This window comes from Neovison vison, chromosome 2 (assembly GCF_020171115.1).
Source record: "Neovison vison isolate M4711 chromosome 2, ASM_NN_V1, whole genome shotgun sequence".
Classification (NCBI taxonomy): domain Eukaryota; kingdom Metazoa; phylum Chordata; class Mammalia; order Carnivora; family Mustelidae; genus Neogale; species Neogale vison.
In genome coordinates this window covers 4,005,568-4,032,999 of record NC_058092.1, presented here as the reverse complement: position 1 = coordinate 4,032,999, position 27,432 = coordinate 4,005,568, and the positions used below count along the sequence as shown (strand labels likewise).

At 57.2% G+C, this 27,432-nt stretch overlaps 1 protein-coding gene across 3 annotated transcripts in view; it reads left to right on the top strand.

The window, feature by feature from the left end:
• The window catches only part of ACOT7 (acyl-CoA thioesterase 7), a 92,979-nt gene that overhangs the window by 10,404 nt on the left and 55,143 nt on the right, over window positions 1–27,432 (top strand). Inside the window, exons 1-3 of one of the 3 annotated variants that reach the window (XM_044237017.1) lie at window positions 2,295–2,781; window positions 19,276–19,393; window positions 25,355–25,511. In XM_044237017.1, the coding sequence (XP_044092952.1) occupies window positions 2,612–2,781; window positions 19,276–19,393; window positions 25,355–25,511 (445 nt within the window). In that variant the 5' untranslated portion in view covers window positions 2,295–2,611. Of the gene's footprint in view, window positions 1–2,294; window positions 2,782–11,931; window positions 11,967–19,275; window positions 19,394–25,354; window positions 25,512–27,432 lie in introns of those variants that run through there. The other 2 variants (XM_044237019.1, XM_044237018.1) reach the window with 2 other exon arrangements.

Below are 27,432 nucleotides of genomic sequence, written 5' to 3'. Positions count from 1 at the left end.
CAAACCAGAATTCTGTCTTTTCATTGAGCCAACAATGATTAGACTTCCAGTACTGTTTTTCCTTCTCGGGGGCCAATTATTGGGTTATCACCTGTCAATTTTTCCATATTATAATTTGGAACAACATTGTTTCGGACCACAATGGGGATTTGTCTCTGGGTTTCCTTGACTGCCTCATTTTTGGCAGAAATATCAGTGAGGTGGTTTCCTTTGGTCTCCAAGGAATTGCATCTGAATGTCCACGAGCCTTAAATCATAGCCAGAACAGCCAGCAAAAGTGTGGCATCTGATAAGTTTTGGCAATGGGAACCATTTTTAATGCTATTCCCATTCCAGGTAAGGAAACCAGACCGCTAACCAGCATTCCAGGGTCATGAGCCGTGGCGTGTGGGCTGTCGGTATAAATACACGTGGTTTTACCCTGGTCCGGTGTCACCATGCAGGGATGTTAAAGGGGACCCTGCGAACATCTCCTCAGTGCTCTGCACTAACAGGGCAGTTGGTAGCAGGAATGGCTGTGAGGCAAGGGGGATTTTCCTGGCCACAGGATCTGGTTGTTGCCCCTCTATACCCCGTGGGGCCATGCTGGTCCCCGTGTTTTTGCGGTTGTGTACTGTTAAGATGTTCCCTTCACTCTCATTTACACAGAGGAGAAAATGAAATTCATAATTAAGATGTCTGAGGCCGGGGTCTTATTAGGCTCTTCCTTTTTTTTTTTTTTTTTTTTTTTTAAGATTTTTATTTATTTATTTGACAGAGAAATCACAAGTAGGCAGAGAGGCAGGCAGAGAGAAAGAGAGGAGGAAGCAGGCTCCCCACCGAGCAGAGAGCCCAACGCGGGGCTCAATCCCAGGACCCGGAGATCACAACCCAAGCCAAAGGCAGAGGCCCGGCCCACTGAGCCACCCAGGCGCCCCCAGGCTCTTCCTTAGAGTCCCTAAAGTTGTATCTTCCTGCTCTTTCACTTTTACAATTTTTATTTCTATATTTACAGTAGCTCTATGTGCCCAATGTAGGCCTTGAACTCATGTCCCCAAGATCAAGAGCCACACATTCTGTTGACTCAGCCAGTCAGGAGCCCTAGATTTTTCCTTTTCTTACTAAAGCATGTAGACATTGAACCACAAGACTGGCCAGCCAGTACAAAACCTGTACAAAACCAGCCAGTACAAAACCAGTACAAAAGCAATTACAAAAACCTTGTAATTGGTTTTCGGTTTTGGGGAGTTGAGGCATGCTACCTGGGTTCTAATGCAGTTCTTGTTCTGAGATCAGGTTTCCTAGTATCAAACCAGATTTGAGCAAACTGCAATTTTTCTTTGAGGATTTTATGTCCCTTTAAGGTCAAAAGCATTAAGAAGCGGTTGCTATCTTCTTGGGAAGAGGTTTCAGAAGGGCAGTGGAAAAGCAAGTCATCTACATGTTATAAGCAGAGGCCACAGACAATTTTTATATCATCCAAATTAGCTTTTAAGACTTGTGAAAAGTAAGGACCATCTGTAAAACCCTGAGTGATTCAGACATACTTACGTTCTTCCCAAGTGAATGCAAAAGGATGATTGGCTTTCCTTATTGCCTGGAATACTGAAGAGACACTGCGTAGGTCAAGGGCAGCAAAGAAACTTGCCTTCTCTGGGAACGGATGTCGGTGACGCACAGGGCCGGGGCAACAGGGTGCAGAGAGATGATCATGCTGTTGGTTGTTCGCAGGTGCCGGACAAGAAGAGCAATCAGAGAGGCGTCCCTTTCAGTTTTGACAGTCCCAGAGCCCTGGCTGTCCAGTTTAGTTTTGAGAAAGTAAGTTTGGGGAGATCAAAGAGTTCCCCATCACGGCCACTGACCATAGTTTTTAAACACAAAGCCAACTACGGTCCCAGAGATGGGGGCCTCTCTGCCTACTTGTGATCTCTCTGTCAATTAAATAAATAAATTCTTTTAAAAAATAAATGAAAATCAAAAAGTCACTTATTTTGTCAGCATACTGTGGGTTTATTTGGGAAAGCAGAGAATTGCCGTTCGGGACAAGCAAGCTGTGACAAAGGCAGGGGCAAGCCCCACAAACTGGAGAGGAGTGGTACCTCCCCAGAAGGGGGGAAGCCAGTCGGTGAGCGAGAGCTCAGGGTCATGACGGCTTCTCATTGGCTGAGGGGCGGGGGCGGGGCCGGGTCACCTCGTCGCCGAAGATGCCAGGCGCATCTTGTTCCATGGAAGCCCCCCGCTGCGGTGGCTCCTGGTGGTGGTTCCGCCGGCGTCTGTAACTGACGTGGGGCCGCTTCCCCTCCGCCTCCCGGCCCCACCTAATGCGTTCTTCCTCAGGAACGGGCACGCTGCCGGCCCGTTGCCGCCCTCCCTCTTTTGCTCAGGGAAGAGCCAAGCTGGTGACTTCAGGCGGAGTCATGAATTCCTTGCATCACTGGGGTTGCAGGGAAGCATCGTGAGACGCTTCCGGAAGGAGAACCGCCAGTTTGAGTGTGGCCGGAGGAGGGGCAGCCCCAGGAGGACAGCCCCTGCTGTCCTATAGGGAGGGCTCTGGGGGGCAGGGCCACCCGGGAGACAGGACAGGAGGCTACTAATACGCCTGCTGCCGGCAGCAGGGCAGCCTTACTGCTCGATGAAGCTGCTTGTCTACGCTGTCCGCCTCCGAGGGCTTGCCAAGCAGGCGGCCGCTTGGGAGCGTCTGGGGCCCAGGAGCTCCCCCAGTCCCGGGCAGAGATGCTGGGCTTCCACGAAGGCTGCTGAAACCAGGTCTGATCTGCTGTCTCGACCCTGTGTCACTGCAAGGTAGGATGACAGGGACATCTCTGTGCCCACAGCGATGGCACCACTCTGCTGTCAGCGCGTAGGGCGACTGAGGCTTGGCCACGCGACTCAGGATTTATTGTGAATAGACGGAGAGCTGGGTGTTCACGAGCTGCCTGGTGGCGCGTACTCACTTGTGCGTCCCTCTGAAGGGGAGACCTAGCAGGTTTCTGGGCCAGGGACCTGTCGAAGCCTGTTGGGCTTTGTTGGAGGTGGAGGCCTTCAGGAATGGCAGGTTCTGGGCTCTGGGTGGCTGACAAATTTGAAGGCTTGAGGCAGCTATGGAGATTAAAGCACCACTCCTACTAACAGTTGTGCTGGCTCCTCACCCCCTGGGCACACGCTGCCGAGGAGTCCGGGGACATGTGCCTTCTGCTGTCCCCTGGGGCAGGGGATCAAGCTGTGATTTTGGCCCCTTAGGCTTGTATGGGGCAGGGGGAGCTATCCTTGCGTGCTGGGCTCATCTTCAGCAGCGTGACCCTGTGGTGCTGTCCATGGCCTTCCCGTGTTTATTTCCAAACTTTATAGAAACTTTGTTTGGTGGGTGCAGTGGGTGTACCGCCCCTCCCGGTTTGTACCAGCTTTACTGGCATGTAACCTGGGTTCTGTAGGACTCGTCCGCCGGAGTGCACAATTTCACCAGCAAAAATGGGGTTACTGGGGGGACACCTGGGTGGCTCAGTTGGTTAAGCATCTGCCTTCAGCTCAGGTCACGATCCTGGAGTCCTAGGATCGAGTCCCGCATCAGACCCCCAGCTCCACGGGGAGTCTGCTTCTCCCTCTGACCTTCTCGCCTCTCATGCTCTCTCTCTCTCAAATAAATAAATAAAATGTTTGAAAAAAAAAAATGGGGTTACTGGGGAAAACCAGAGAATTGCAGCTTGGGACAAGCGAGCTACTGTGACCCCTCCGGAGAACAAAGAGGTTGCTTTTATAGAGGGAAGGGGAGCCGGGAGGGCTGTTGTAAACTAGAAGCCCGTTGGAGCAAACTGGGAGTTGGAAGTGTTGTGGCTTGTCATTGGCTGCACTGCCTCTCGGGGGCGGGCCCTTGCTGGAGCAGGAGAGCCTGCCGTCCTCCTGCTGGGCTGGTCCAGCTGGAGAGGTGTAGTGGGGACCTGCCGGGGTCTCTCTTCCTGGTGGGGCTGCAAGGGACCAGTTGTAAGGTTTGAGAGCGCCCCCTGCTGCCCTCCCGACTCTGTTCTCAAGGAGGCTTTTATTTTTTATTAATTTAATTTTTTATTAGTTTATTAATCTACCCAATCTCTCTTCTTTACCTATCGGTTTGTCTCTTCTGGACATTCCAAATAAGCAGAATCATGCAATATGCTGTTTTCTGTTTGGCTGCGCTCACGGAGCATCCTGTTTCCAGGGGTCATCTGGGCTGGAGCAGGCGTCCGTGCTGCCTCCGGAACTCACTGCAGGGTCCATACCGCCCTTTGTGTATGCATTCATCAGTTGATGGACATTTGCTGGGCTCCCACCGTCTAGCTACCGTGTATAACTTTACTGTGCACGTTCCTGTCTGAGTTTTTGTGTGCATATGTTATTTTTTCTCAAGTGTATACCTAGTGTGGCTTAATAAGATACCTATTTGGTCTTTGTCCCTGAGTTCTGGCACAGACTTCCCAAAACACTTGAAATTTCCTTTGTGACAGTCTGTCTTTGGTATGCAAATGAGGTGGTTGGCGGGCTGGAAGTCTGTTAGCGTCAGGATGGGGGCTGGTAGCCAGGATGACCCAGGCAGGGCCAGAGGGTTGGAACCTTCTGCCCCACCTCCTGCCTGGAGCCAGGGAAGGGAGGGCTGGAAGTTGAGTTAATCACCAGTGTCTCCATAATGGGACCTTTATAAAAATCCCCAACAGTGGAGTTCAGAGATCTCCTGGGTTGCTGGACACCTGGATGTGCATCAAGGGTGGTGTGGCTGAGTCCCACCCCATGCTTGACCTGTGCATCTCTTTCATTTGACTGTGCCTCAGCTGTATCCTTTATAATAAACCAGTAAATGTGAATATAGCTTTTGCCTGAGTTCTGTGAACTGCTCCAGTAAATTATCCAACTGGAGGAGGTTTTTGTGGGAACCCCAATTTCTAGAGCGATTTTGTCAGAAGTATAGCTGGCATTGAAGTGGGGACAGACCTGAGCCCTTGAGCCTGGGGCCTGAGATAACCCTGGGCTGTTCGCGTCAGAACTGCCCTGAATCGTAGGCCCCCCAGCCGGGAAAACAGCCCCCTCACCCCGGGTGTCAGAGGTGGTGTGAGAAAACCAGCCCGTCTGGGAGTGGGGTTGCTGGGTCATAGGGTTTCTCTACGCAGAAACTTCCGACGAGCCACTAGTGTGTTTTCCAGCGTGGCTGCCTCACTGTTTTGTCCCCTCCTCCAGCAGTGCGACGGTGGGGAGTCCCTGCCTCCTCCTCAGAGCTAGGGAGCTGCCTCTTGGGTTACAGCCGCCCTGGCTGAGTGGGTGTGAAGTGGCATCTCCCTGTGGCCTTGATTTGGTTTCTCTGATGACTGATGACATAACTTTTGTACCGATTTTGTGAGCTTCGCAGACAGTGTACCTCTTGGTCTGTTCAGTTTCTTTCCTCATTTTTCACTGGGCTTCTTTGTCTTATTCTTGAGTGTTTAGAGTTCCTTCCAGATTCTAGATCCAAGTCCCTTCTCAGATGCATGGTTTGCAAAAATTTTTGTCTGTCCGGTGGGTTGTCTCGCCACTTTGGATGCTATGCCTTCAAGCACAGACGTTTTGGATTTTGATGTAATCCAATTCATGTTTTTTATTTTCTGACTGCTTGTGCTTTTTGCTGCCAGCAAATGGCTGCCAGGTCCAGGGTCACGGAGGGTTACTCGTGTGTCCTCTCTCAAGATTTCCTCAATCTCATCGCTTTTAGGGCTTTACCTGTTTTGAGTTCTTCCTCATAGATGGTGTGAGGTAAGGGTCCAGCTTTGTTCTTTTGATGTGGACACACCTCTTTCTTCAGATGGGGACAGTCTCTGTGAGTCCGAGGTCCTTGTCGGCATCCCAGGGTGAAGCCACAAACCTGCCCCACACCCCCGGCTCGCCCCTGACCCTGAGGACAGAAGCAAAGGGGCACCAGGGGTAAAAGTGCCCTACAGAACGTGGGGTGTTGGTCACCCACGTGGTTTCATTTCAGCAGTGGGCCGGGCCTCTGTTCCTGCATCTGTTTCCCACTTCACCTCCCAGAACACCAACAGGCCCCCTTCTGGTCTTTGCGCCTTTCCTACTTCCCCGCCCTCCTGTCCCCGGGGTGGTGTGCTGTCCCCGCAGCGGTGTGCTGTCCCCACCTATCCCCCACCTATCGGGAGGCTGTCTGTAGTAGTCATGACCTTGAATGTGCCCCACGGCCCAGCAAGAATGTTTAACGGGGCATCAGGTGCATCAGGGAAATCAGAATTTTAATCCAAATGGGGGAGGTCGTGTTCGCCCTGGGAGGTGAAGTACAGGGAGAAAGAATTGCTTTTGTACAAGTAGTTTCCCCCACCTCTGGATGTGGAGCAGAGCCTCCTAACAGCTGACAGAGGGGAGCCGCACCCACAGTCTGAGCCACTGCCCTGGCTCCTGTCTGCACCCTTCATGCCCACTCAGCCCTCAGCCCCGGGGGGCAGAGGGGCTCCCTGTTTTACAGGTAGGGAGACTGAGGGCAGGAGTGACCTGCCTGCGGTCAGCACAGGGAACACTGGAATTCAGGTCTCTTGACACCGAGTTGGTGTGTCTCATCACCTGCTCAAGGGAGGTGATGGGGAGAGCTCTGATCCACCAGCCGCCCAGACACGGCCTGGTGCCCCGACTTTGATTTATGAGTGGGGAGGATTAAAAGTCAAAGGCAGGATTTGTCTCCTCCCAAACTCAGCACAAGATCGAGAGGTTCTCTGAGCCTCAGGGAAATATGTGGCTCACGGCACAAAGGCCAGGGTGTTGCTCATTCTGGGACAGGGAGAAGCCCTGGCTGAAGTATCTGCCCCCCGAAGATTTGTCTGGTGGGTCTGAGAGGGGCTTCTGGTGTATGTGCCACGCAGCCACTCAGGGAATGGGGTGCTGGGGAATGCTTCAGAGGTGTTTTCTGATTCCTCAGCCTGTGTCCTGGCCTCCCTTGGCACACCCCAGCCGTCTGCAGGTCCCTGTGACATGGTCACTGGCCCCGCTCTCCACCAGTTGAAAGTCCCTGGGCTTCCAATTCCAGTCTCTTCTCGAGCCGCCTAAATATTTCATGACCCTCTGGGCCCTTAGCAGGTGGGAACTTCAGCCTTGTAACCGATCAGGGTGAGTGAGGGCGGGTGGCCGTCATTTTCCGTAAATGCCACGCTTGTTCTGTGCTTCTTGGCTGTACTCAGGTGTGCCTTTGGAATCCAGAGCTTTAACGGATGAAATGCTTTCTGGAGCCTGGCAGTGTCTCAGGAAACCAGTTCCCGTTGGGTCAGTACTCAGTCTCTCTGAATGACTGGCTGACACTGCCCCGTGCCCCGTCATGTCCTGTGCCTGATAAACGTCAGGACCTGAGAGGTGGGGACACCCACAAGCCAGCCCAAAGTTGCCTGATTAACCTATGGCATCTGAAACCTGTTGCTAATACTCTTCCTTTTAATTGAGGTGTAGTGGACGAAGAGTATTAGATTAGTTTCTGATGTGCGGCAAGTGAGCTGACATTTACGTGCATCGCGCAGTGCTTGCGGGAAGTGTAGGTGCCGTCCGTCGCCTGCAGTCATCACGATGTTTTGGCTGTATCCCCTGTGTGGTACTTTACACCCCTGTGACTGGCTTCATTTATAAATGGACGTTTGTACCTCTTTCTCCCCTTACCTGTCCCCCCCGCCCCACTACTTAGTTCTCTGTATTTACCAGTCTGTTCTATTTGGTTTGGTTTGGTTCTTTAGATCCACATTAAAGTAAAACACGGTATTTGTCTTTGATTTATTTCCCTTATCATGATACCCTCTATCCAGGTCCACCCATGTCACAAATGGCAAGATTTTTTCCTCTTTGTTAATGGCTGAGTAATATTCCTTTGTGTTTGCGCGTATGGGGTGTGTGTGTAACACATCTTCATCCATTCCTCTGTTGACGAACACTTACTTCTGAATCTTGGCTGTTGTAAAAAATGCTGAATTGAACATCAGGGTGCACATACCTCTTTGAATTCGTGTTTTCATTTTCTTCTGGTAAATACGCAGAAGTGGAATCTCTAGATTGTGTGGTATTCTTCCCTCTTTCCCTCCTTCCTTCCCTCCCTTCCTCCCTCCCTCCCTCCTTCCTTCCTTCCTTCCTAAGATTTTATTTATTTGCCAGAGAGAGAAAGGGAGAGAGAGCAAGTGGCAGGCAGAGGGAGAAGCAGGACCCCGCGATCATCGCCTGAGCTGAGGGCAGATGCTTACCCGACCGAGCCACCCAGGTGCCCCTTGTGTGGTATTTCTGCTTGAAAGCTGAGGAAAACGGCTGCCACCGATGTCTCAGCAGAGCGCAGCCCTGCTCGTGCGTGGTGCTGGTGGCCTGGGGGTCTCAGAAGCCTCAAAGCCCCTGACCTGTCCGGCTGTGTGTGGTGTTCTTTGGGCCCAAGTCTGGGAGCTCTCTCTTGGGCTGAGTGTTTGGAGGTGGGGGGGGCCAGCGGCCTGCAGCAGGTGTCATGGTGACGGCTCTGTTGGGTCGTAAGTTGCATCCGTTCCCTCGAGGGCTACTCGGTGTGCTCTGGTATATGCACAGGCTTGGGCGGCCGTCACCGTGGCTTAAGTCCAGAATGTTTGTCTTCGCCCCAAAGGAAGCGCTGTAGTCTTAGCTGTCACTCCCCATTTGCCCCAGCCCCCAGCCCTGGCGGCAGTCAGTCGGTCTGCTCTCCGTCTCTGGATCGGCCTGCTTGGACGTTTCGTGTCCATGGAATCGTGACTTTTGGGACGGCTGCTTGCCCTCGGCATCATGTTTTGGGGATCCTTCTGCGTGGTCGCAGGCATCAGCCCCCGATTCCTCCTTAGTCAGATCCTGTCCTGGTGTGCGCGTGGAGGGCATCAGACTTGCCGCTTCCTGCATGAGGGGCTCCTGGGCTGTTCCCTTTGCTCTTCCCTGTCTTTTGGCCGTTCTGATCATCTTGCCGGGAACCTTTCCGGGCATCTGGTTAATTCAGAAACCACCTCCTGGTCATCAGTTGGTTTGCTGGTTGTCTCACAGTGATTTGCTCGGAAGGCTGACGACGGACAAGCCTGCTCCGCGGAGAGTCGGCGTGGCTGTGCGGCCAGTGGAGGGGACACGGCCCCGCTGCTCCGCTGGAGCTGTGGGACGACCTGCAGGTGTCCCCCAGTGTCGTCTCCTGCAGGGTTCCCTCATTGCACTTCCCCGTGGGCTTTGTTTGGGTTTTCCAAGTCTTAGTTCTCCCGGTCCAGGGTGTGTCCATGTACGCAGGCGTTAAGTCATTGGGCCTGCCTGTCACTCCATGCATCATTCCGGATCTGACACATTCTTCCTTCTAATGATGAAAATGGGGAGAGAGCCTCATTTGGGTCTGAACTCCGTGGCTTGCCTCGATGCTTCCCTCTAGGTGGATGGGGATCCCCTGTGCGCTCTGGCAAGGACGGCTTCCCTCGAAGCCAGTCTTGGAGCATTTTCATGATCTTTCTCCATAACTGGGAAAGAACGGGTGGGGCAGGTTGTAGCCTCTCGTCCGTCTGTGAGTCATCACCCCATCACCTGGGTGTTGTTTTGCCGGGAAGGATGGCAGGTCTTTGTGGTGTGTGGGAGGCTGCGTCCCTCCACGGCCCAGCGCCTCCCGGCATGTTCCCTCGAGGTGCCCGGCGCCGCCTGCAGGTGTGCGTGACACGGGGCCACCCCCTCGCCTCTGCGGGCCTGTTTTCCCCACGGTAGAAGCTGGGGCTCGAAGCGAGTAATTTCCAGCATTCTTTTGAACTCCAAATTCCTGTGATTTTAAGGGATCTGAGAAGGTCACGGGCTCACACAGTCTTGGGAGTGGTGGGGTGGCTGCTCCTTACCTGGGGTAGGCCGTGTGCCCAGCACACCCAGGGTCGAGACCAGGGAGGAGAGAGAAGCCAGCGTTGCTTAGGGAGGCAGCGATGCCTGCCCAGAGGAATGCGGCCGAGTCCAAAGGGCACAGCGGGCGGCTGACACCCCCCTCCGGGTCCCATCTGGCCGGGGCTCTGGAAAGGACACGCAAAGACCATGCTCTGGCTTCGGAGGGGCGCGTCCCTGAAAGTGTTGAGGAAGGGAGCTGGCGGGGCCTGTCTCCGGGGGAAGGCCAAGTTGTAAGACAACCGTGGGATGGCTGGGGGTGGGGGTGGGGCCGGAGGGGGCCCTGGTTGTGATGGTGGGGTGTCTGGACACATGGCTCTGGGATGCCCCCTGGCTGGAGTGGACACCCGTGGCCTTGGGGGCCTTTTCTCTGACCCGCGGGTGATAGATGGGCTTGACCGGACCCACAATATGGCCCACTGGTGGCCTGTGGGGACAGCGCTCTTGGCCTTTTCTAGGGAAGGAGAGTGCGGCCAGGCTTCTCTGGGCAGGGAGGGCAGGGGAGGTGCAGGCTGTTGGTCAGGTGCGCATGGGGCCGGAGCACCCAGCTGACCGGAGGGGACCTAGGGTGAGTGGGGCGGTGGCTCTGTCCATCCGTGTCTCTCAGGGACTGGGTCACTCTTCGATTTGACATGGCACTTTGCTTTGTGTCCCGTGTGGTGCCAGGTGCTGGGGACATCGCAACGAGCAGGATAGCCCCAGTCCCTGCCCTACAGGAGTGTCCTCGGGGCTGCTGGCAAATGGGGTCATTTCTACTCAGGTTGAAGCTGCGTCTCGGACAGCTGAGGGGCTGCAGGAGGTCCTGCCAGGGCCCCCCCTCGGGCTGTGAGGGTAGGGGAAGGCTTTGGGGAAGGTTTTCTGCCCAGACTCTGCCCTGACTCCCCTTCCAGGTAGACATTTCAGGTGTGGTCCGTGGCGCCCGTCGGAACCCCGTCCTGCCCCGGCCGGCCTCCCTGCGGGGCGCGCTGCTGGGCTGCTGGTCGGTCTGGAATTTTGCTTCTGTTTCTTTTCACATGAAGGGGAGAGGACGTGGGACAATGGTAGCTGTGCCTTCAGGAGCAGATCATCGTGTTTTAGGGAGGCGGCCAGGAGCACGCCGGGGCTCTGGTGGTGAGAGCGGCCGTTGCGGGGGGTGGGGGACGCCCCTGGGGCTCTGGCCCACGTTTACCTCTTGAGCACGGTACCTGCTGGAGTCACCCCCCCGCGAGGTGGACCCGTGCCCAGGAGCCAAGCCGGGTGGACAGTCCAGGAAGGGTCCCTCACGGAGCTTGCGGGCCGGTTCATTCATTCACAGTCGCCATCAGGGCGGCGCCACATGGGGGTGGCCCTGGGGCGCAGGGACAGTAATTACACACCCAGCCTCCTCTCCTGGGGCTGCCAAGGTCACACCAGCTCCTCGGCCACTCCGATGGCTTGCTTTCCTTCTTCCCAACACCCAGTGGGAGGGGAGAAGGGCAGGCCCCCTGGGGGACGGAAGGTCTGCCCCTGGCCGCCTGGCCCCGGAGAAGGGAGGAGGCAGGTCTGTGCGGTGGTGGCCACGGGAGAGCGAGGTCTGGCGGAGCTGGCTGCTTCCTCTCCCCACTTCCCTTCCAGTGGCTCACCCGGCCCCTAGAGCCCTGGAGGTAGCCTGGGGATAGATGTCGGATGCCAGCCCCTCTGGGCAGGATGCTGGGCTCTGCCCCTGATGTGAGCCTCGCTGTGAGTCTCACTCTGGCCTGGGACCCTGCTCCCCTGTGTGCATCTGGGGAAGCTCAGAAGGCGTGCGGTGGCCCTGGGCCCAGAGCCCAGCCTTTCCCGGGACCCTGGGTGGGCGTTTGCCCCATCTCGGGCCCCCCAGAGGCTTCTGAGAGATGGCGGCTGTCTCTGTGTGACTTCTCGATCCCACGCACAGCAGCGGAAGGGCTCGGAGATGTGCTCTCCTCCACTGTCATTATTTACAAAGCGCGGTTTCTATGACACCGGCTTTTGGTAGACTCCTCGGATTGGTGAGGCGGCCTCTTCCTGGTTACATTGGGCAGCCTGGTGGCGGGGACTTGGGACGGTGCTTTTGGAGTGGGAGGGCCGGTGACTTGGCTGCCACTAGCCCCCAGCTTCTCTCCGGACCCAGGACGAGCCCCAGCGGGCATGGCTTCCCAGCTGAGCAGGTACCATCCGTCTTGTGCTCCCCACTCTTGCGGGGCTATTGTCGCAGATGGTCTGTCGGGGGGCACTTAGAGGGGATGTGCCCCCCGCGTCCAGTGTGGGGGCTGGCTGGCTCCCTGTGGCCAAGGACAGATGTGCCTGCTCCGGGTCTGCTGCTCCGGACGTCAGGTGCGGCCGAAGCTGGGGCAGGAGGTCCAGCCCCCACGTCGCCCCCTCGGCAGGACCGCAGCCTGAGGGCGGGGAAGCATGGCCCGGGGGTGGCAGCCGCTTCTCTCTGCGGCTGTGCTGCTTCCGGTTCTCCCCTTTCTCTCGCCAGCAGGGTCCTGTGGTTGTGTGGGGCGCTGCTCACTTCCTGCCTGCCCAGCCGCCCGGTGCTCTGGGGTCTTGGGATCTGTGGGTGCTGGGCGGCGGCTGCACCTGGAGCTTTCTCTGGTTCATTCCCCGGTCCTGGCCGAAGTGTGAGCCTGGGCCTTTGGGTGAGATCGGTGCCTCCCACTCCTGCTCTGGGGCCTGGAAGAGGCCCCAGGACTTTCTCCTGGCCCAGCCATTTCTCCCTCCCTGCCTCTTCTAGGGACTGTGGTGGGAGCTCTGGGGTTGAAGGCACCTTGCTGGAACCTTCTTGGACAGCAGGTTGGAGAGGAGAAGCAGGGTCACTTGGGCTTCTGATTGGCGGGGTCTCCTGTAGAAAGGTGGGGTGTTCACATGGGCCATGGTCGGGCTGCCTGGTTGAGCCGGTCCCATCCCCCAGCCCACATGGTCCTCCTGGCACGTGCACACCCTGCGATCGGCCCCCCAGCTCCTGTCTGGCCAGGAGGGACTGCACCTGCTCTTCCTCGGCTCCCTGCCAAGGTGGCGGCTCCCTGCACGGAGCTTGAAGCTCGCACCTCGGCAGCTACGGCTGCGGGTTAGGTCAGGGCAGAAACACCCTGGGGTTGTCCCTCCTCGGGACACCCGCCGCTGCCCCACAGGGACAGGCCTGGGGACCTTCGGCATAGTCTCTGTGGTGTCCTTGGCACTGGCCACCCTGCAGGCCCCCACCTGGACCACAGCTGGGGGCCCGACGGCTCTGCCCGTCTCTGGGACAGGTGGAAAACCCGAGAGGACTTTATCTGTCCCGGGGGTCCGGCTGTGCGTTGTGCTGCCTACTACCTTCTACCTCAGAGAGCTAGTTCAGCTTTCCCCGTTGAATAGAGGAAACCACCTCCCTCCCCACTTACCATGGAACTCACGCTGCAATGTTGTATTTTCTTTTACTTTTTTAAAGATTTTATTCACTTGAGAAAGAGAGAGAGAGAGCGTGTGCAGGAGCAGGGGGAGGGGCAGAGGGAGAGAGAGAAACAGACTCCCCACTGAGCAGGGAGCCCCATGCAGGACTCGACCCCAGGACCCCAAGATCATGACCTGAGCTGAAGGCCGACGCCTAACTGACTGAGCCACCTGGGCGCCCCTGCAGTGTTGTATTTTAGCAGGGACGTTGTGGTGTCAGAATCAGAGAGTGCCGGGGGCTGTGGAGGTGGGGGGAGTGGTCAAGCCCCTGTGCTGGGGCCTGGCCCGGGCCGGCTGGGCTTGGGACGCAGAAGCTGAGGGTCAGGCTCCGGCTGTAGCCACCGCCGCAGGTCCCGTGGGGCTCACCTGTCCCTCGCTGCCGTCTTCTGTGGGTGGAGCACAGCCCTCCCCCCCTCCCCCCGAGTGCGAGTGTCCTGTGGCTGCCATAGCCAGTGGCCACAAACTGGGGGGTTTAAAACAACAGAAATGTCTGTTCTCACAGCCTGGAGGTCCCAGGCCCCGAATCCTGGTGTCCGCCGGGCCTTGCTTCCCCTGAGGGCCCTGGGGGAGGATCCTTCCTCGCCTCCTCCAGCTCCAGGTGGCTCCTGACACCCTTACATTTCTTGGCCTGTACACACGCCACTCTGGTCTCTGCCTCTTCCCTGGTGTGTCCACATTTCCTTCTTTTCAAAAAGACACTAGTCGTTTTGGATCGGAATGCCCCCGATGACCTCACCGAACCTGATCACGCCTGCAAAGACTCATTTCTGAAGAAGTCCCGTTCACAGGTTCCGGCAGCTAGAGCGTGGGCGTACCTTTTGGGGGACACAGTTCAACCCAGTATAAAAGCTCTGTGCGGGGCCAAACAACAGGGGGACAGGGCCTGTCCTCAAGGTGTCTGCTCTGAGGCCAGGTACATGGAGCTCAGGGGGAACGAGTTTAATCATGTTTGGTGACGTCCCTAGGACGAGCTCGGATGTGCGGAGCTCAGGATCGGAGCACGCCAGCCCAGCTGGAGTGTCCACGGGCAATGCCGGGCCGCCCTTCGCCACTGATAGCCCTGGGGACTGGTGACCCTTGAGGCAGTGGGCTAAGTGGCCAGTTAGGTCCAGGAGGTGAGAGACAGGTGTAGAAGCCTCCCTTGGCTTTGTGCCTGCTTCTCTGGGCTTGCTTTTCTCATTCTAAATAGTGAAGAGGAAAGTGAAGCACTTTTCATTCCCCATCTTCATTAAAAATGGGAAAACAGGGACGCATGGGTGGCTCAGTTGGTTAAGCAGCTGCCTTTGGCTCAGGTCATGATCCCAGCATCCTAGGATCGAGTCCCACATCGGGCTCCTTGCTCAGCAGGGAGCCTGCTTCTCCCTCTGACCCTGCCTGCCTCTCTGTCTGTGCTCGCTCTCATTCTCTCTCTCTCTGACAAATAAATAAAATAAATAAAATCTTTAAAAAAAAAAAATGGGAAAACAAAAGCTTGGACAAGGGACCACATGTTCTCCTGGCTGCCCTCACCCCTCAGACACCTGCCTGCCTGGAGAGGCCCAGGCCAGCGGCGCGGGACTCTAGGGAAGTGAGTCGGGTGGGAAAGTCCCCGACCGAGTGACCAGTGTTTCAGGACAGCCCTGCCCAACAGCTCCTGAGCCATTTGGGGCCAAGAGGAGTGGCAGCCGGGCTCTGGTCTCCCTGCCTCTGCAGGTCCTGTGGACGGAGGCTCGGGACTGCCCGAGCGGCCAGCTGGCCTGGGGAATTAAGACTGTATTTATGCCAGACCTGGGTGACCCAGGAGCGTGGGGATTGGCAAGTGTCCCAGTGAGCTCTCATGTCCGACAATGTGTGGTTTGGAGCTCCTGGCATGTATTCCCAGGGTGTTGTCGGGGGGCCCTGGGGACAGCCGGGTGTGGATGATGAGGGGTTTCTGGGGGCCCTTGAATGTCCCACGATGGCCCCAGGCACTATCTCAAAGGCTGCTTCCTTATCAGTCTCTTCCTCAGTGCCCCACCGGATGTGAGCACTTCCTCGTCGGCTCTGTGGCCCCGAGTCTGCCCCCCTCCCAGACCACGCCACATTGCTGTGGGCCAACCGTGGGGGGCACAGCTCCACAGGCCAAGTGAGGCCCGAGGGGGGAATCGGGCTCCCCCAGAGGCAGGCTCTGGTTTCTAGGAAAGGCTGGACTCAAGTTTCCCTGATGCTCTAGAACCCAGGGGCGCTGCTTTTCCTGGCCAGCCCCCTGGCCCCTTGCAGCTCCAGGATGACCAGCCTCTGGGCAGAAATGACCATCTGTCCTTTACTAAGTTGAAAACAGATACAAAGGAAAGAGGCTGATAACAGCAGTTTTCTTACTTATTTATCAGAGGAGGGGGAGAGCACAAGCAGGGGCAGTGGCAGGCAGAGGGAGAAGCAGGCTCTCTGCCCAGCAGGGAGCCCCGGGATCATGACCTGAGCAGAAGGCCACTTGTTTAACCTTGACTGAGTCACCTAGGTGCCCCTAGTTTGGTTATTTAAATTGTCTGCGTCTTCACTCAGACTTAAAAAACAAACAAAAAAACCCCTTAGTATAAACTTGAATTTCTATTTTATTTTTAAAACTTGAAAATATATACATATATATTTTTAAAGATTTTATTTAGTTTTTTGACAGACAGAGACCACAGATAGGCAGAGAGACAGAGAGGGGGAAGCAGGCTCCCTATTGACCAGAGATCCCGATGTGGGGCTGAGTCCCAGGACCCTGAGATCATGACCTGAGCCGAAGACAGATGCTTAACCCACTGAGCCACCCAGGCGTCCCTAAAACTTGAAAATATTTAAAAAATTTTTTTACTCTTTTGTTTTTTCAGCTTTATCATGATGTCACTGGCGTTGACCGTGGTGTCAGTTTTAGGCGTGCAGGGTGGTGGTTTGGCGCGCGTGTAGCAGGAGACTCACCCCTCCTACCGTTGACCTCTCACCTGACCGGGCTGCGGAGTTTTCCCGGGGGTGGAAGTGTTCGCCGCCGCTTTTCTCAGCGACTTTCCCGTGTCTGGTGTCCTACAGCTAACTAGCGCCTCCTGCTGCCCTGACGCCCTCAGGACTGGTTTCCCTGGACCTGCCGCCCCATTCACCCCGCCGCCCCCTGCCTGGCCCCCAGGCAGCCAGCGGTGTGTTGTCTCTCTGAGCTCCCTGATTTGGATTCCACATGTGAGATCAGGTAGAGTTGTCTTTCTGTCTCCGACTTATTCCACTCAGCATGATGCTCTCAGGGTCCATCCGCGTTGTCAGGATTGACCGGATTCCCTCCTTTTTTGAGCTTTATCCCCTCAGCCATTGATGAGTGCCCCGGAGGCTGCAAATACCACTGCGGCATCTTACGTTTCCTCCGGGTAAATGCACAGAAGGGGCCTGGCTGGATCATGTCGTGGTTCGGGCTTTCATTTTTTTTGGAACCTCCGTGTTGTTCTCCATGGTGGCTAAACCAGTGTGCAGCCCCAGCAACAGAGCGTGAGGATCCCTTCCTCTCTACAGCCTTGCCAACACCCGATCTCTTTTATCGTTTTGATAATAGCTGTTCTAATAGGTGTGAGGGGAAAGCTCACCATGGTTTTAATTTCATTTCCACTGTGATGAGTGGTGTGAAACGTTTTTCCGTGTACCTGTTGGCCGTATCTCTCTTCTTTAGAAAAATGTCTTGTCAGTTTCTTTGCCTGTTTTGTTTTAAAAAAAAATTTTTTAAGTAGGTTCCACACCCAACATGGGTTTGAACTCAAGACCTGGGATCAGGAGTCGGATGTTCCACCGACTGAGCCAAACAAGCACCCCACTTTGTCCCTTTTATTTATTTCTTCATTTAATAAAGACTTTACTTACTAATTTGGGAGAGACAGAGAAAGTGACAGCATGAGCTGGGGAGAGAGGGAGAAGCAGGCTCCCCGCCTGCTGCACGATTCAGTCCCATGAGCCCGAGATCATGACCTGAGCCGAAGGCAGACGCTTACCCAATTGAGCTACCCAAGTGCCCCTCTTTACCCATTTTAAAATCAGATTTTTTTCACTATTGAGCTGTGTGAACTCTTTATACGTGTTTGGGATATTAACCGCTTAGCAGATACATGATTGGCACATATTTTCTCCCATTTGGTAGGTTGCCTTTTCTTTCTTTCTTTCTTTTTTTTTTTGGATTTTATTTGTTTGATAGAGAGAGCCCCATCAGAGAAGAGCAGAGGGAGAGGGAGAAACAGGCTCTCCACCGATCAGGGAGCCGGATACGGGACTTGATCCCAGGACCCTGGGTCATGACCTTAGCTGAAGGCAGCGGCCTGACTGACTGAGCCACCCAGGCGCCCGTGTGTTTTCATTTTGTTGGTGGTTTACTTTGCTCTGCAGAAGCTTTTTACTTTGGTAAAGTCACATTTGTTTATTTTTGCTTTTGTTGCCTGTGCTTTTGGAGTCAGATCGAAAAAACCATCGCCAAGACTGAGGTCAAGGAGCTTACCGTTAGCCTGTGTTTTCTGCTGCGAGTTTCATGGTTTCCAGTCTTACATTCAAGTCTTTATCCATGTTGAGTGGACTCAAGAAATATTTTTAAGTGAACGTTTGAGAAGCCAAGTGAAGCTTCTTTCCGGTTCTCTGGGGTTCCCCTGGCCTCTGGTTCAGGTTCCCATGACTGTTGCCCGAGCCAGTGAGGCAGGGCGGGAGTGGTTCTCGGTCCTCAGAGCCAGCTCTCCCGCAGGATGAAGTACCTGCGGCGGGCAGCAGTCTGCTGTCAGTTACCCAACATGTCCATGCGCGTTTGCTGAGAAAGTAACAGCTTCCAGCTCTGTCCTGGAGCTTCCAAACTTCTTGCAGTCTGTTGGGTAAACGTTCCCCTAGAGGGTAGGATACCGCTGACGAGCTTGTGTTGTATTGGCCACGTGCCAGGCACCGTGGCTGGGCCTGTTAACTGCATTATCTCGTGTGATTCTGTCCCCCCGTGGTCAAGCGCAGTGGCTCCGTTATTACGCCTATTTTAAAGACAGGGAAGTGCAGGAGCGAGAGTTTGGTCTGCTGCCCGGCGCACCCAGGTCTAGTAAGAGCGGGAGCCAGAAAGATCTTGGGGTCTGATGGGCTAGACTGAGCCGCTGAGCGGAGCTGTCAGGAGGTCATAGCCCCAGAGGGTGGCGGAGCTCTCTGGGCCCGAGTGGAGGGTGCTGGTCCGGGGGGCTGCGCTGGGGGAGCCCCGGTGGTTGGCAAGCATGCTGGGAGTGTGGCCTGTGCTCTGTGGATCCTCTTTCTCCAGGCGTGAGGCTGCTGAAGGCAGATTTCTTTAGCCTGGCTGTGGTTTGGGAAAGTGCCAGCTAGACTGGGGTTGCCCACTGCAGGGGCACCAAGCTGGCTTCTTGGGATTCCAGAGATTTCTTGGAGTTTCCCCACCACTGGCTGCCGACAGCAGGGATGTGAACATTTTTCCTCTTTGGGCCACTGAGGTGGCATTTCAGTTCCCCCCAACCCTGGAGGGCTCCCAGCTCTCGATCCAAGGGACCCAGCCCCCCTCAGGCACCCCTAAGAGCTCAGCAGGCCAGGGGCAGGCGGGGACGGATGTTCCCGTGCTGACAGGTGTCTCAGAGCTGTGGCCTCTTTCCACTTCTCAGAGCAGCCAAGGCTGGGTGTGTTTTCCCCTCTGGGACTCCGATGGTGGCCTTCCACGGGGTCACAGCCTATGTCCTGGTGCTCATTCAGCCCTGTAGGTGGCTGGGGAGCCGGCGAACCAGGAGGGGCAGGTGTGCTGGGAACCCCAATAGCCACGCTGTTGCCTTGCTGCCTTTGCCGAAGGCCCCTGCTCTCACCCCTTCCCTGCTGGGTGCCTGCGGCCCTGGGGACACAGTCCTGCTATCTGCCTCCCTTCCTCCTTCCCATGGAGACAGGACCCTTGTTTGGGGCTGTCAGAGCAGTGGCCCACTCTGACCAAACTCCCCCGGAAAGTTCCCTTTCCTTCAGGAGGCTTTGGTCTCCTGGGACGTCCTCTGGCCGCTGCTGTTCCATGCGCGACACCCTTCCCAGTGGCCTCATCCCGCTGCTTCTCTCTCCTCCACCCAGGATCATGCGGCCGGATGATGCCAATGTGGCTGGCAACGTCCACGGTGGGACCATCCTGAAGATGATCGAGGAGGCAGGAGCCATCATCAGCACCCGGCACTGCAACAGCCAGAACGGGGTAAGCGTCTGCGAGCCGTCACCCAGCCCGCCTGGGATCTCCTGAAGATTCCAGGCCCAGGAGGCCCGGCGTCCCGATGTGGGTGACATCGAACCACTCCCGGGTCGGGACAAGAGTTTGCATGGGCTTCTCCCGTCCTTCGTCCCTCGGCCTTGGGAGCTCCTGGAACCCTGGAGGGGACCTGTTGGAATGGTGCTGGTTTGGGGATTCATCAAGGAGGCTTGGGGGCAGCCAGAGAGTAAGCAGGGAGCCAGCTTAAATGAGAGCTGCATTTAAGTTCCTCCCTCCATCCACAAGAGTCTTGGTTTCTAGAATGCCCTCCCCCAGCTCGGCTGCCCTGGGCCTAAACCCTCCCCTGTCCCTTCGACACCCCCAGGGACGGGGAGGGGCCTGGGCAAGCACTGGCACTCTTGCCGGGGAAGCCCACCAAAGCCCGGCCAGAGCGCCCGGGAGGAGGGTCAGCTTTTCTGCTTTTGCAGCTTGGGCAGCTGGGGAGCATTTGGCCCATCTTCTCCTGCCCTGCCTCAAGGGCCGAGGGACCTGACCTTTCCCTCTCGAGGTGGCCCAGCACCTTTGCTCCGGGGGAGGGGGTCTGTCTTGCGCCACACTGCCACCTGGGGGCCAGTTGAGATGCAGTACCACTGGCATCTGTGTCCCGGTGTCCTGTGTCTCCCTGGGCCTGGGCCAGCCACCCACCACGAGGGGAGGAATGCACGCCGGCTGGAGGGGGGAAGGAGAGAGAGTGCTGCACAGGTGTGGGAGCCAAACCAGAGCGAACGTTTTAGTGGGTGGACATGGGCGAGGGGGCCTCAGCACACTGCGAAGGAGGGGCTCACAGGCCCAGCTAGGAGTCCGGATTTGTTCAGGTGCCCTTGGAGTTGCGGGGCGAACCAGGCCGTGTTCAGAGTGCGCCCTCTGGTGGCAGCTGTGGGGCAGGGCCTGCGTGAGGACCTGGTGAGGACCCAGCACCTGGCCCCCGGCTGAGACAGACAACAGGATCCTGGCAGGAGAGGCCGGACCAGGGAAGGAGAACGTTAGGATGGGGGAGTGAGAGAGTTGGGGGGGATTGCGTGGTGAGGACCCACGTAACTGCTGCTGGGTAGTGAGTGCTTAGCATTTTGCAAAGCTCTGAAGTGGTTCTGCTCCTATAGTCCTCTACTCCGTTCCCCCATGTTGCACAGCGGAGGCCGTGGAGGTACAGAGAGCCTGCATGCTTGCCCGAGGCCATGCGGGAAGCAGGGGGTAGGTCTGGGCCATGAATCCAGGCCTCAAACCTGTGCTTTGAGCCCCTGCTCCTCCCCATCCCATCCCTGGAGGAAGCCTGGGGGTACAAGGGGGATTGTTCTCTTGTGCTGGCTTGGCGATGTCTCCAGACTGGTGGGCCCAGGATGAGGGCGTAGAAGTTCCAGGCTCGGGAGGGCATGTGAGCCCCAGGCAGCTCCAAGTGGTTAGACCCTGGCATGGGGGCCAATGCTGACCTCTGAGGGCCTCGCTGGGTCTCTGCGTCAGGCAGGGGCACCCCCAGCCCCTGAGATCCCCACCCAGCTCCCCTGCAGGTCTCATCCGCTTTATGTCTTTAGTATGTCATGTGGCCCCAGGGTTCTCTTGTCAGCTGGGACCTCTTGGTTGGCATCATCTGGATGCTGAACTGGCCCCTTGACCTTGATGGGCCCCAAAAGACACTCTGGACCTGTCCCCAGGCTGCTCTTCCCAGACTCCCTCTTCTCTGTACATGACCTCTGTGGCATCTGGCTACCCACACTGAAAACCGGGGACCTTCAGTGACCCCATTCTTCCTCTTCTGTTGCGGGCCCTGGCAAACAGTCCTGTTGGCTCCACCTGCTCGGTAGTTTCGGATCTGAGCACCGTCCGGCTCCCAGACCTTCCCCTTTACACTCCCTTGGGCCACACTGGCTCTCCTGCTTCTGTGGGACTGGCTGGTGTTCCTACCCTTTGCACTGCCTCTTCCCTCGGCCTGAGCAGCTCTTCCTCCAGAGTCTGCATGGCTCCCCCTCACCTGGTGCCAGTGTGGCACATGTGACCTCCACTGAGGCCTTACCTGGTGACCAGCTCCCTCCTTGCTCCCAGCTGTGCTCCACAGCACTGTTGCTCCTGGAACATTGTGTGCTTTGCTCATTTATCTTGGTCTGCCCACCCCCTTCACCCCGTTAGAATGTAAACCCCACGAAGGGAGGGACTTTTGTCTTCAGGTCCCTGCCGGATGTGCAGCATCTGGGTCGAGGCCTGGAGCTCGGTGGACTCGCGCTGGCGATCTGCTCATTGCCAGAAGGGCATGTGTGGAGTCGCTGTCCTATGGAGCGTTGAGTAGGCCCTTAGGGTGGACCAGCGACCACACTGTGTGCTCGACCTTTTCTCTCTGGAATCTTCCCAAGTGTCGCCTTAACCCCACATTGTAGGCGAGGCACAGGGGCCTAGAGAAGTTACACGGCTTCCTGAAGGTCCCACAGAGTGGCCCTCTCTATGGTGGCATCTGCTGAAGGCGGCCTGTGTGGGAGTAGGGCAGGTGCAGCCCAGTCAGTCATCGTAGGGAGAGGGAACCTTCTGGACCCGCTCGCTCTCACGTCTGATGCCCACATGTCCGCGAGAGGGGCGGCGCACCCCTTTCTCCGGGGGTCACCCCCTTGGATTCTGGCAGCCCACTGTCCCCACCAGCGAGTGGCAGAGCCGGGAGCTGAGCCCAGGGCCCTGCACTGTTCTTTCTTGCTCTGCTCCTGAAGCCGCTGTCCTGACTCCCTGCCCCGTGGCTTCTCCAGAGCCCAGCAAGCACTGTGATACTGGTCACCTCTGGGAGCATGGCGGAGGGCCCTTCCTGGGGTAGACTCTTGAGAGTGCTCCTGGGGTGGGGTCTGCCCCCTGCTTTCAGCCCCAGAAGCAGGGAGGCCCGGGGCTGTGTCAGAGGACAGGCAGCCAGATGTGTGCTCAGCCTGGAGGCCCTCCTCCTCTGTGCAGGTGTTTGCTGGCTGGTGTTTTGAGTCTTTGGGTCGCACCTGCTCTTTACGGAATGCCTGAGGCAGGCCCAGTGCCCTGCTGAGCCCTTGGACAGCGGCTCACGGTCAAGTTGCCTCTGCCCTGGGTCCAGGCCCGTGCTATCTGCACCCTGGTCTGGTGGAGAGCCCCCAGGCAGCCCACCCGTCTCTCTTGGGCTGCCCCGCGTGCAAAGGTCTCTGGAGTGGCTGCCCTGTAGACGTTCCTTCTCTCCTTTGGAAGCCAGCCAAGATTCCTAACAAGCGGCTTCCAAACCAGAAGAGCAGGGGTGAGGCCTCTGCCAGGCGTCCTGTGTCAGGCCTGAGGGCTTCCTGTGGCAGGTGTGTGCTGACAGCTTTCCCTGGGACAATGTGGAGAGCAGCTCTGTCTCCTCCTGGGTCACCGTGTCCGTGTTCCGGGTCACAGAAGGGAACAGCAACACCAGCTGCTCAGAGTTCACGCCATTCTGAAGTGCAGGGACTAGAAAGTCAGCCGGTCTGCTCGGGGTCCCTGCCCTACCCGCAGAGTCCTGGCCCTTCAGGGCCTGCTGACCCCTTAGCTCACACCTCCTGCTGTGCTCCCCTCCCCGCACCTGCACAGCCTCCGCCCTGCGCAGTCCCTCCTGCTCTCCCCTCTGCTGGAGAGGGTGCACACGGTCCATACCTGCCTCCACCTTTCCACTCACACCTCAGCTCAGAGGCCACCCCCAGCACCAGCGCTTCCCACACGGCCCTGTCAGAGCACCCACCACCACGTGGCCGTGTCCTGTTTGCTTGTTTATCATCCGTCCCCCTGTCAGAACCCGAACTGAGGCAGGTGATCCGACTCGCTCCCCTGCAGGCCGCACAGGCCCAGTGCCTGGCTCCGTGCCAGTAGCTGCCTCCTGACCTCCTGACCAGCCTCTGGTCCCCTGGTGTACCCGCACTCAGCTGCAGCCCAGAAGCCGATGACCCTCCCCCTGACGGAGTGTCCGAGGGTCAGCAGTCGCCTCACGTTGGGTCACCTGCCCACACCGTTCACCTCCTTCATCTCAGCATGTAGGCATTTTACCATCTCCTCCTCGCAGAAAGGACACTAAGAGGGAGCCCAGGTCCTCCAAGACTAAGCTGCAATCCCATTAAAAATTATTCACACACACACACACGTATGCTACCCATGTGTGAGTGTAGCCATACCAAAATTTAGCCACTCTCCAGTGAAGACACCTGGTTCCATGCTGTTTCGGGGTAACAGCGCTTGCGTAATTCCACCTAGCGGCCCAGAAGTGAGGCCTCGGTTCCTGTCCTGCTGCGCTCAGCACGTGCCTTTCCCGCTTTCTGCCGGTGGGTGGCGCTGTAGCCACAGAAGTCTACTTAGGGGTGCACTTTCTTTTAGTGTCCGTGTGACTTAGGGGGCAAGTCGTGGTTGGGGGGAAGCAAGGGCAGATGAAGGGGCAAGTCGTGGGGTGGGGGGTGTCGGTGCAGATTAGAGAAGCCACAGCCTAGCCCTGGAACCTTTCCCAGCCACTCTGGTCCCTTGCTTGCTGAGACCTGGCTCTGGCATGTTTATAGGAACAGAAACTGGAGGAACCCACCCCATGTTCCTGACTCACCCAAGAGGGGTGAAGGTGCAAGTTCCCTGACTGTCCCTCCAGAGCGGCAGGTCCGGTCGGTTTGAGGGGCCCCAGGGCATTGGCGCGTCCATGAGGCGGCAGGTGGGCTCTTGCACAGATAACCACAGGAGGTTCCACCAGGGCTCAGAGTGGCTGTTACTACAAGCTCAGTGTCACCAGCCCTTGGATGAGGGGTGCTGCGAGGACTAACTGGGAAGGCGAATACCAGAGCGGGCAGGGCCGGATGGACAGGCTCCCACCCCCAGCTCCCCATCCAGCTTGGGTGGCCCAGCCTCCTGGAGAAGAGGGCTGGTTTCCAGGAGAAAGTGATAGACGGGCCAAGTGCTCTGTTTGGCACTGAGGGTCTGAGGTGCCCCTGTTGAGAAGTACTTTCGGGAACATACACCAAAGTGTCCCTTCAGTCTGGGAAACAGCCCCTGGTACTGAAAACGATTTACGTGAAAGGACGCGCATCACAGCGTTGCTTAGAGTAAGAAGCAAATGGACCCAGCTGGACACAAGACTGTGATAATGGAATATTCCGTTCTATTTGGCCATGAAACACACTTTTGCAACAGAGGGTGTGTCCACTGTGGAAAGTGACAGTGACGTCTGTGGTGGAAACGGCCATGCAGAAGCACGAGCAAGTCAGGTTCAATAGAGAACAAGCCCCAGTGTAGACTGTCGCGTGCCCTCCAGACATGGGTGTACTCCGTGGCCACGTCGATCCCTTACCAAGGGGGTCCTGGGTGACTGGGGACCAGTGACAAACACACACCTGGTGCCCTGTACCCTTTTTTTCCTTGGAGTTTTGAGTCCTGCACTATTGGAAGGATAAATAACAGTTAAAGGAACACTGATTGCAAAGCATCGTTTGTAACACAGGCAGGTTATGTTTCCTTGTTTCGAGCGGAGGAAGAAGCAGGTTGTGGACACGTCTGTTGATGTTTGCATGAGCCTGAGTAACTGCAGAGGAACCAGGGAGATTCCGTTCTTGGGGAGAAGAGCCTGGGAAGGAAGATCCCGAAATAGAAAGCTGGGTTCTCTTCCGAGGTGAGGAGTGATTTTCCCTCCTCGGTCTACTTCTCTGTGTACTTCCCAAATTTTCCATGATGAGTATGTCTTTTTTTACTTTTCATTATGGAAGTGATACACGTCTTTTGTAGAAAAATTAGAAAAAAGAAGCCACTCCCCACCCTCACTGCTCAGAGAATCCGCCGGCGATTGCTTTAGGGTGTCCCTTGAGGCCTTGCTGTGTGTCCCGCGGCTTTGCAATTAGGAATGTGTGATGTCGAGAAATGGCGTGACTTTCACAGTGGGCGAAGAAGGGCCGCCTTCGAGGAGCGCGGCCAGGGCTGGGGCTCACCTGTCTCTGGTCTCCGCAGGAGCGCTGTGTGGCCGCCCTGGCCCGTGTCGAGCGCACCGACTTCCTGTCCCCCATGTGCATTGGCGAGGTGGCGCACGTCAGCGCGGAGATCACCTACACCTCCAAGCACTCCGTGGAGGTCCAGGTCCACGTGATGTCGGAAAATATCCTCACAGGTAACTTCTGCACGTGTCTCACCAAGCCAGCTCTGGGTCCCCGCCAGCAGCAGCCACAGCTCGTGCTGAGAGGGGGCCTGGCCCTGACGTCCCCTGTGAGTGACAGTCCCTCTGTTCCCAGCCCCACCCCTGAGCCGACACTCCTGCCATCCTTGTTCTGCAGACAGGGACAGGTTAGGCAATGAGTGTGACAGCGAGCTCCCCCAGTGGGACTTGGGCTCCCCGTGCGCAGACCTTCCCCTCCTGCCTTTCCCAGGAGGAGGCCCCAAGATCAGCTCCTCAGGGGCAGAGGGGTGGCAGTGGGCTGGGAGGACACAAGCCACCCTCCAGCCCCCTGCTGTCTCCCCCCCCACCCCCCCCCTCCTTGCTGTTCCCTGGATGGGGACCACCGGCAGGTGGGGGCGGCGGGGGAGTGGGTCGCTGTCCGGCCCTTTCCCCCTGCACCGGGGCCCTGCATTCCAGGCTTAGGCTGAAGCTCCCTCTGCGAACCTTTGACTCTGGTTTGATCTGAATATTCTCTTTCTCCCAGTGGTAACCATGGAAACCCCTTTTCATCCTCCCACTGGGCTCTGCAGGGGAGTGTGGCTCTGCTTTGCCCTCGCTGCAGCTTTTTATAACCGGGCTGCTGATGAGGAAGGCAGGCCCCTTTGTCCCCTTGCTGTCCCCCTCCTTGCCTCAGGCCACCCTGTCGTCCCACATAGTCCCACGCAGGGGACAGTCCAAGCTGCTTCTGGAGGTGGGAGCTGCCTGGGTCCTTGGGTCCTCCTCCTCGTGCCCCTCGCTCCTTCCTTGGCGGCAGTGGCCTGCAGCTGCCCTGCTGGGAGAGCTTACAGGGGCTCAGGCTTCTCCCCTCCCCGGGCCTGGAGCCCAGTTGTCCATCTGGAACATCCGGTGTCCTCAGCAGGCCTGGCCGCAGCGTGGTGAATGGTTTAGCCGAATGGGGGCCCGTGGCCCTGGAGCACGCAGCCTCCCTGTGCCCTGTGTTTGTGTCCAGGCCCTGGGGGAGCCCGTAGCTCTGGCATCTAAGGGACCATGGATGTCGCATGCCGCGGCCCAGAAAGGGATACCTGGGCATGGTCTTCTCACCACGGGGCCTTGGAGTCCCTGTGGCCCAGGCCTCGGGATCGAGGGGGAACTCATTGTCTCAGCTGCTGTCCATCTCCAGAGTCTTCTCCTTCTGATGGCGTTCCCAGCAGTGTGGCTTTTGCCAGCGACTTCAGATGGGGGCGGTCCGCCTTCCAGATTTCTGGCCCCAGAGGAAACCCTGAGGAACTGAGTAGCATCTCCCTGTGGCGAAAGGGGAAGAGGCCGTAGATGGGCATTCTTGACTTGCAAAGCGGAGCTCAGCCCCAAAGCATTGGGCCCCCGGCACAGTGACTCTCAAGGGGACCTTTTTGGTTGTCACCATCTGGGCAGAGGGGCTGGCGTCCGGGGGCGGGTAGGGCAGGGATGCAGCCGCACAGACTGTGTCCACCACGAAGGGGGGACCCAGTCCAACGCGTCCTTGTGCCGGACGAGGCTGAGAAGCCCTGTCCTCCACCATGAACTCCGGAGGAAGGAGTCATGCTTTCGTCTTTCCGGCAGCTTCTCTTGGCTCGCGGCCGGTGGAAAGCTGACAATGCAGGCAAATGAACGATGGAGTGAGCCGAGGCTGTCAGGGAGATTTGTGTTCCTGTCCAGAGACTGGAAGCTGACGGAGGGTTTTGTCTAGAAGGACACGCTCCGCCTGACTTCTAAGGGGTTGCTCCCACTGTGGGGCAGGGGCTTCTCGCCCTGGGCCGAGATGGCGAGATGGCAGCCCTCTACCCCGCCCGAAAGGATGCCCCCCGCCCCCCAGCACCTGGTCGCTCGGCCTTGGTTTTGCTCCTTCCCTGCAGGGTGGGCACGCAGAGCTGACAGGCCCTGCGGGGGACAGAACGGG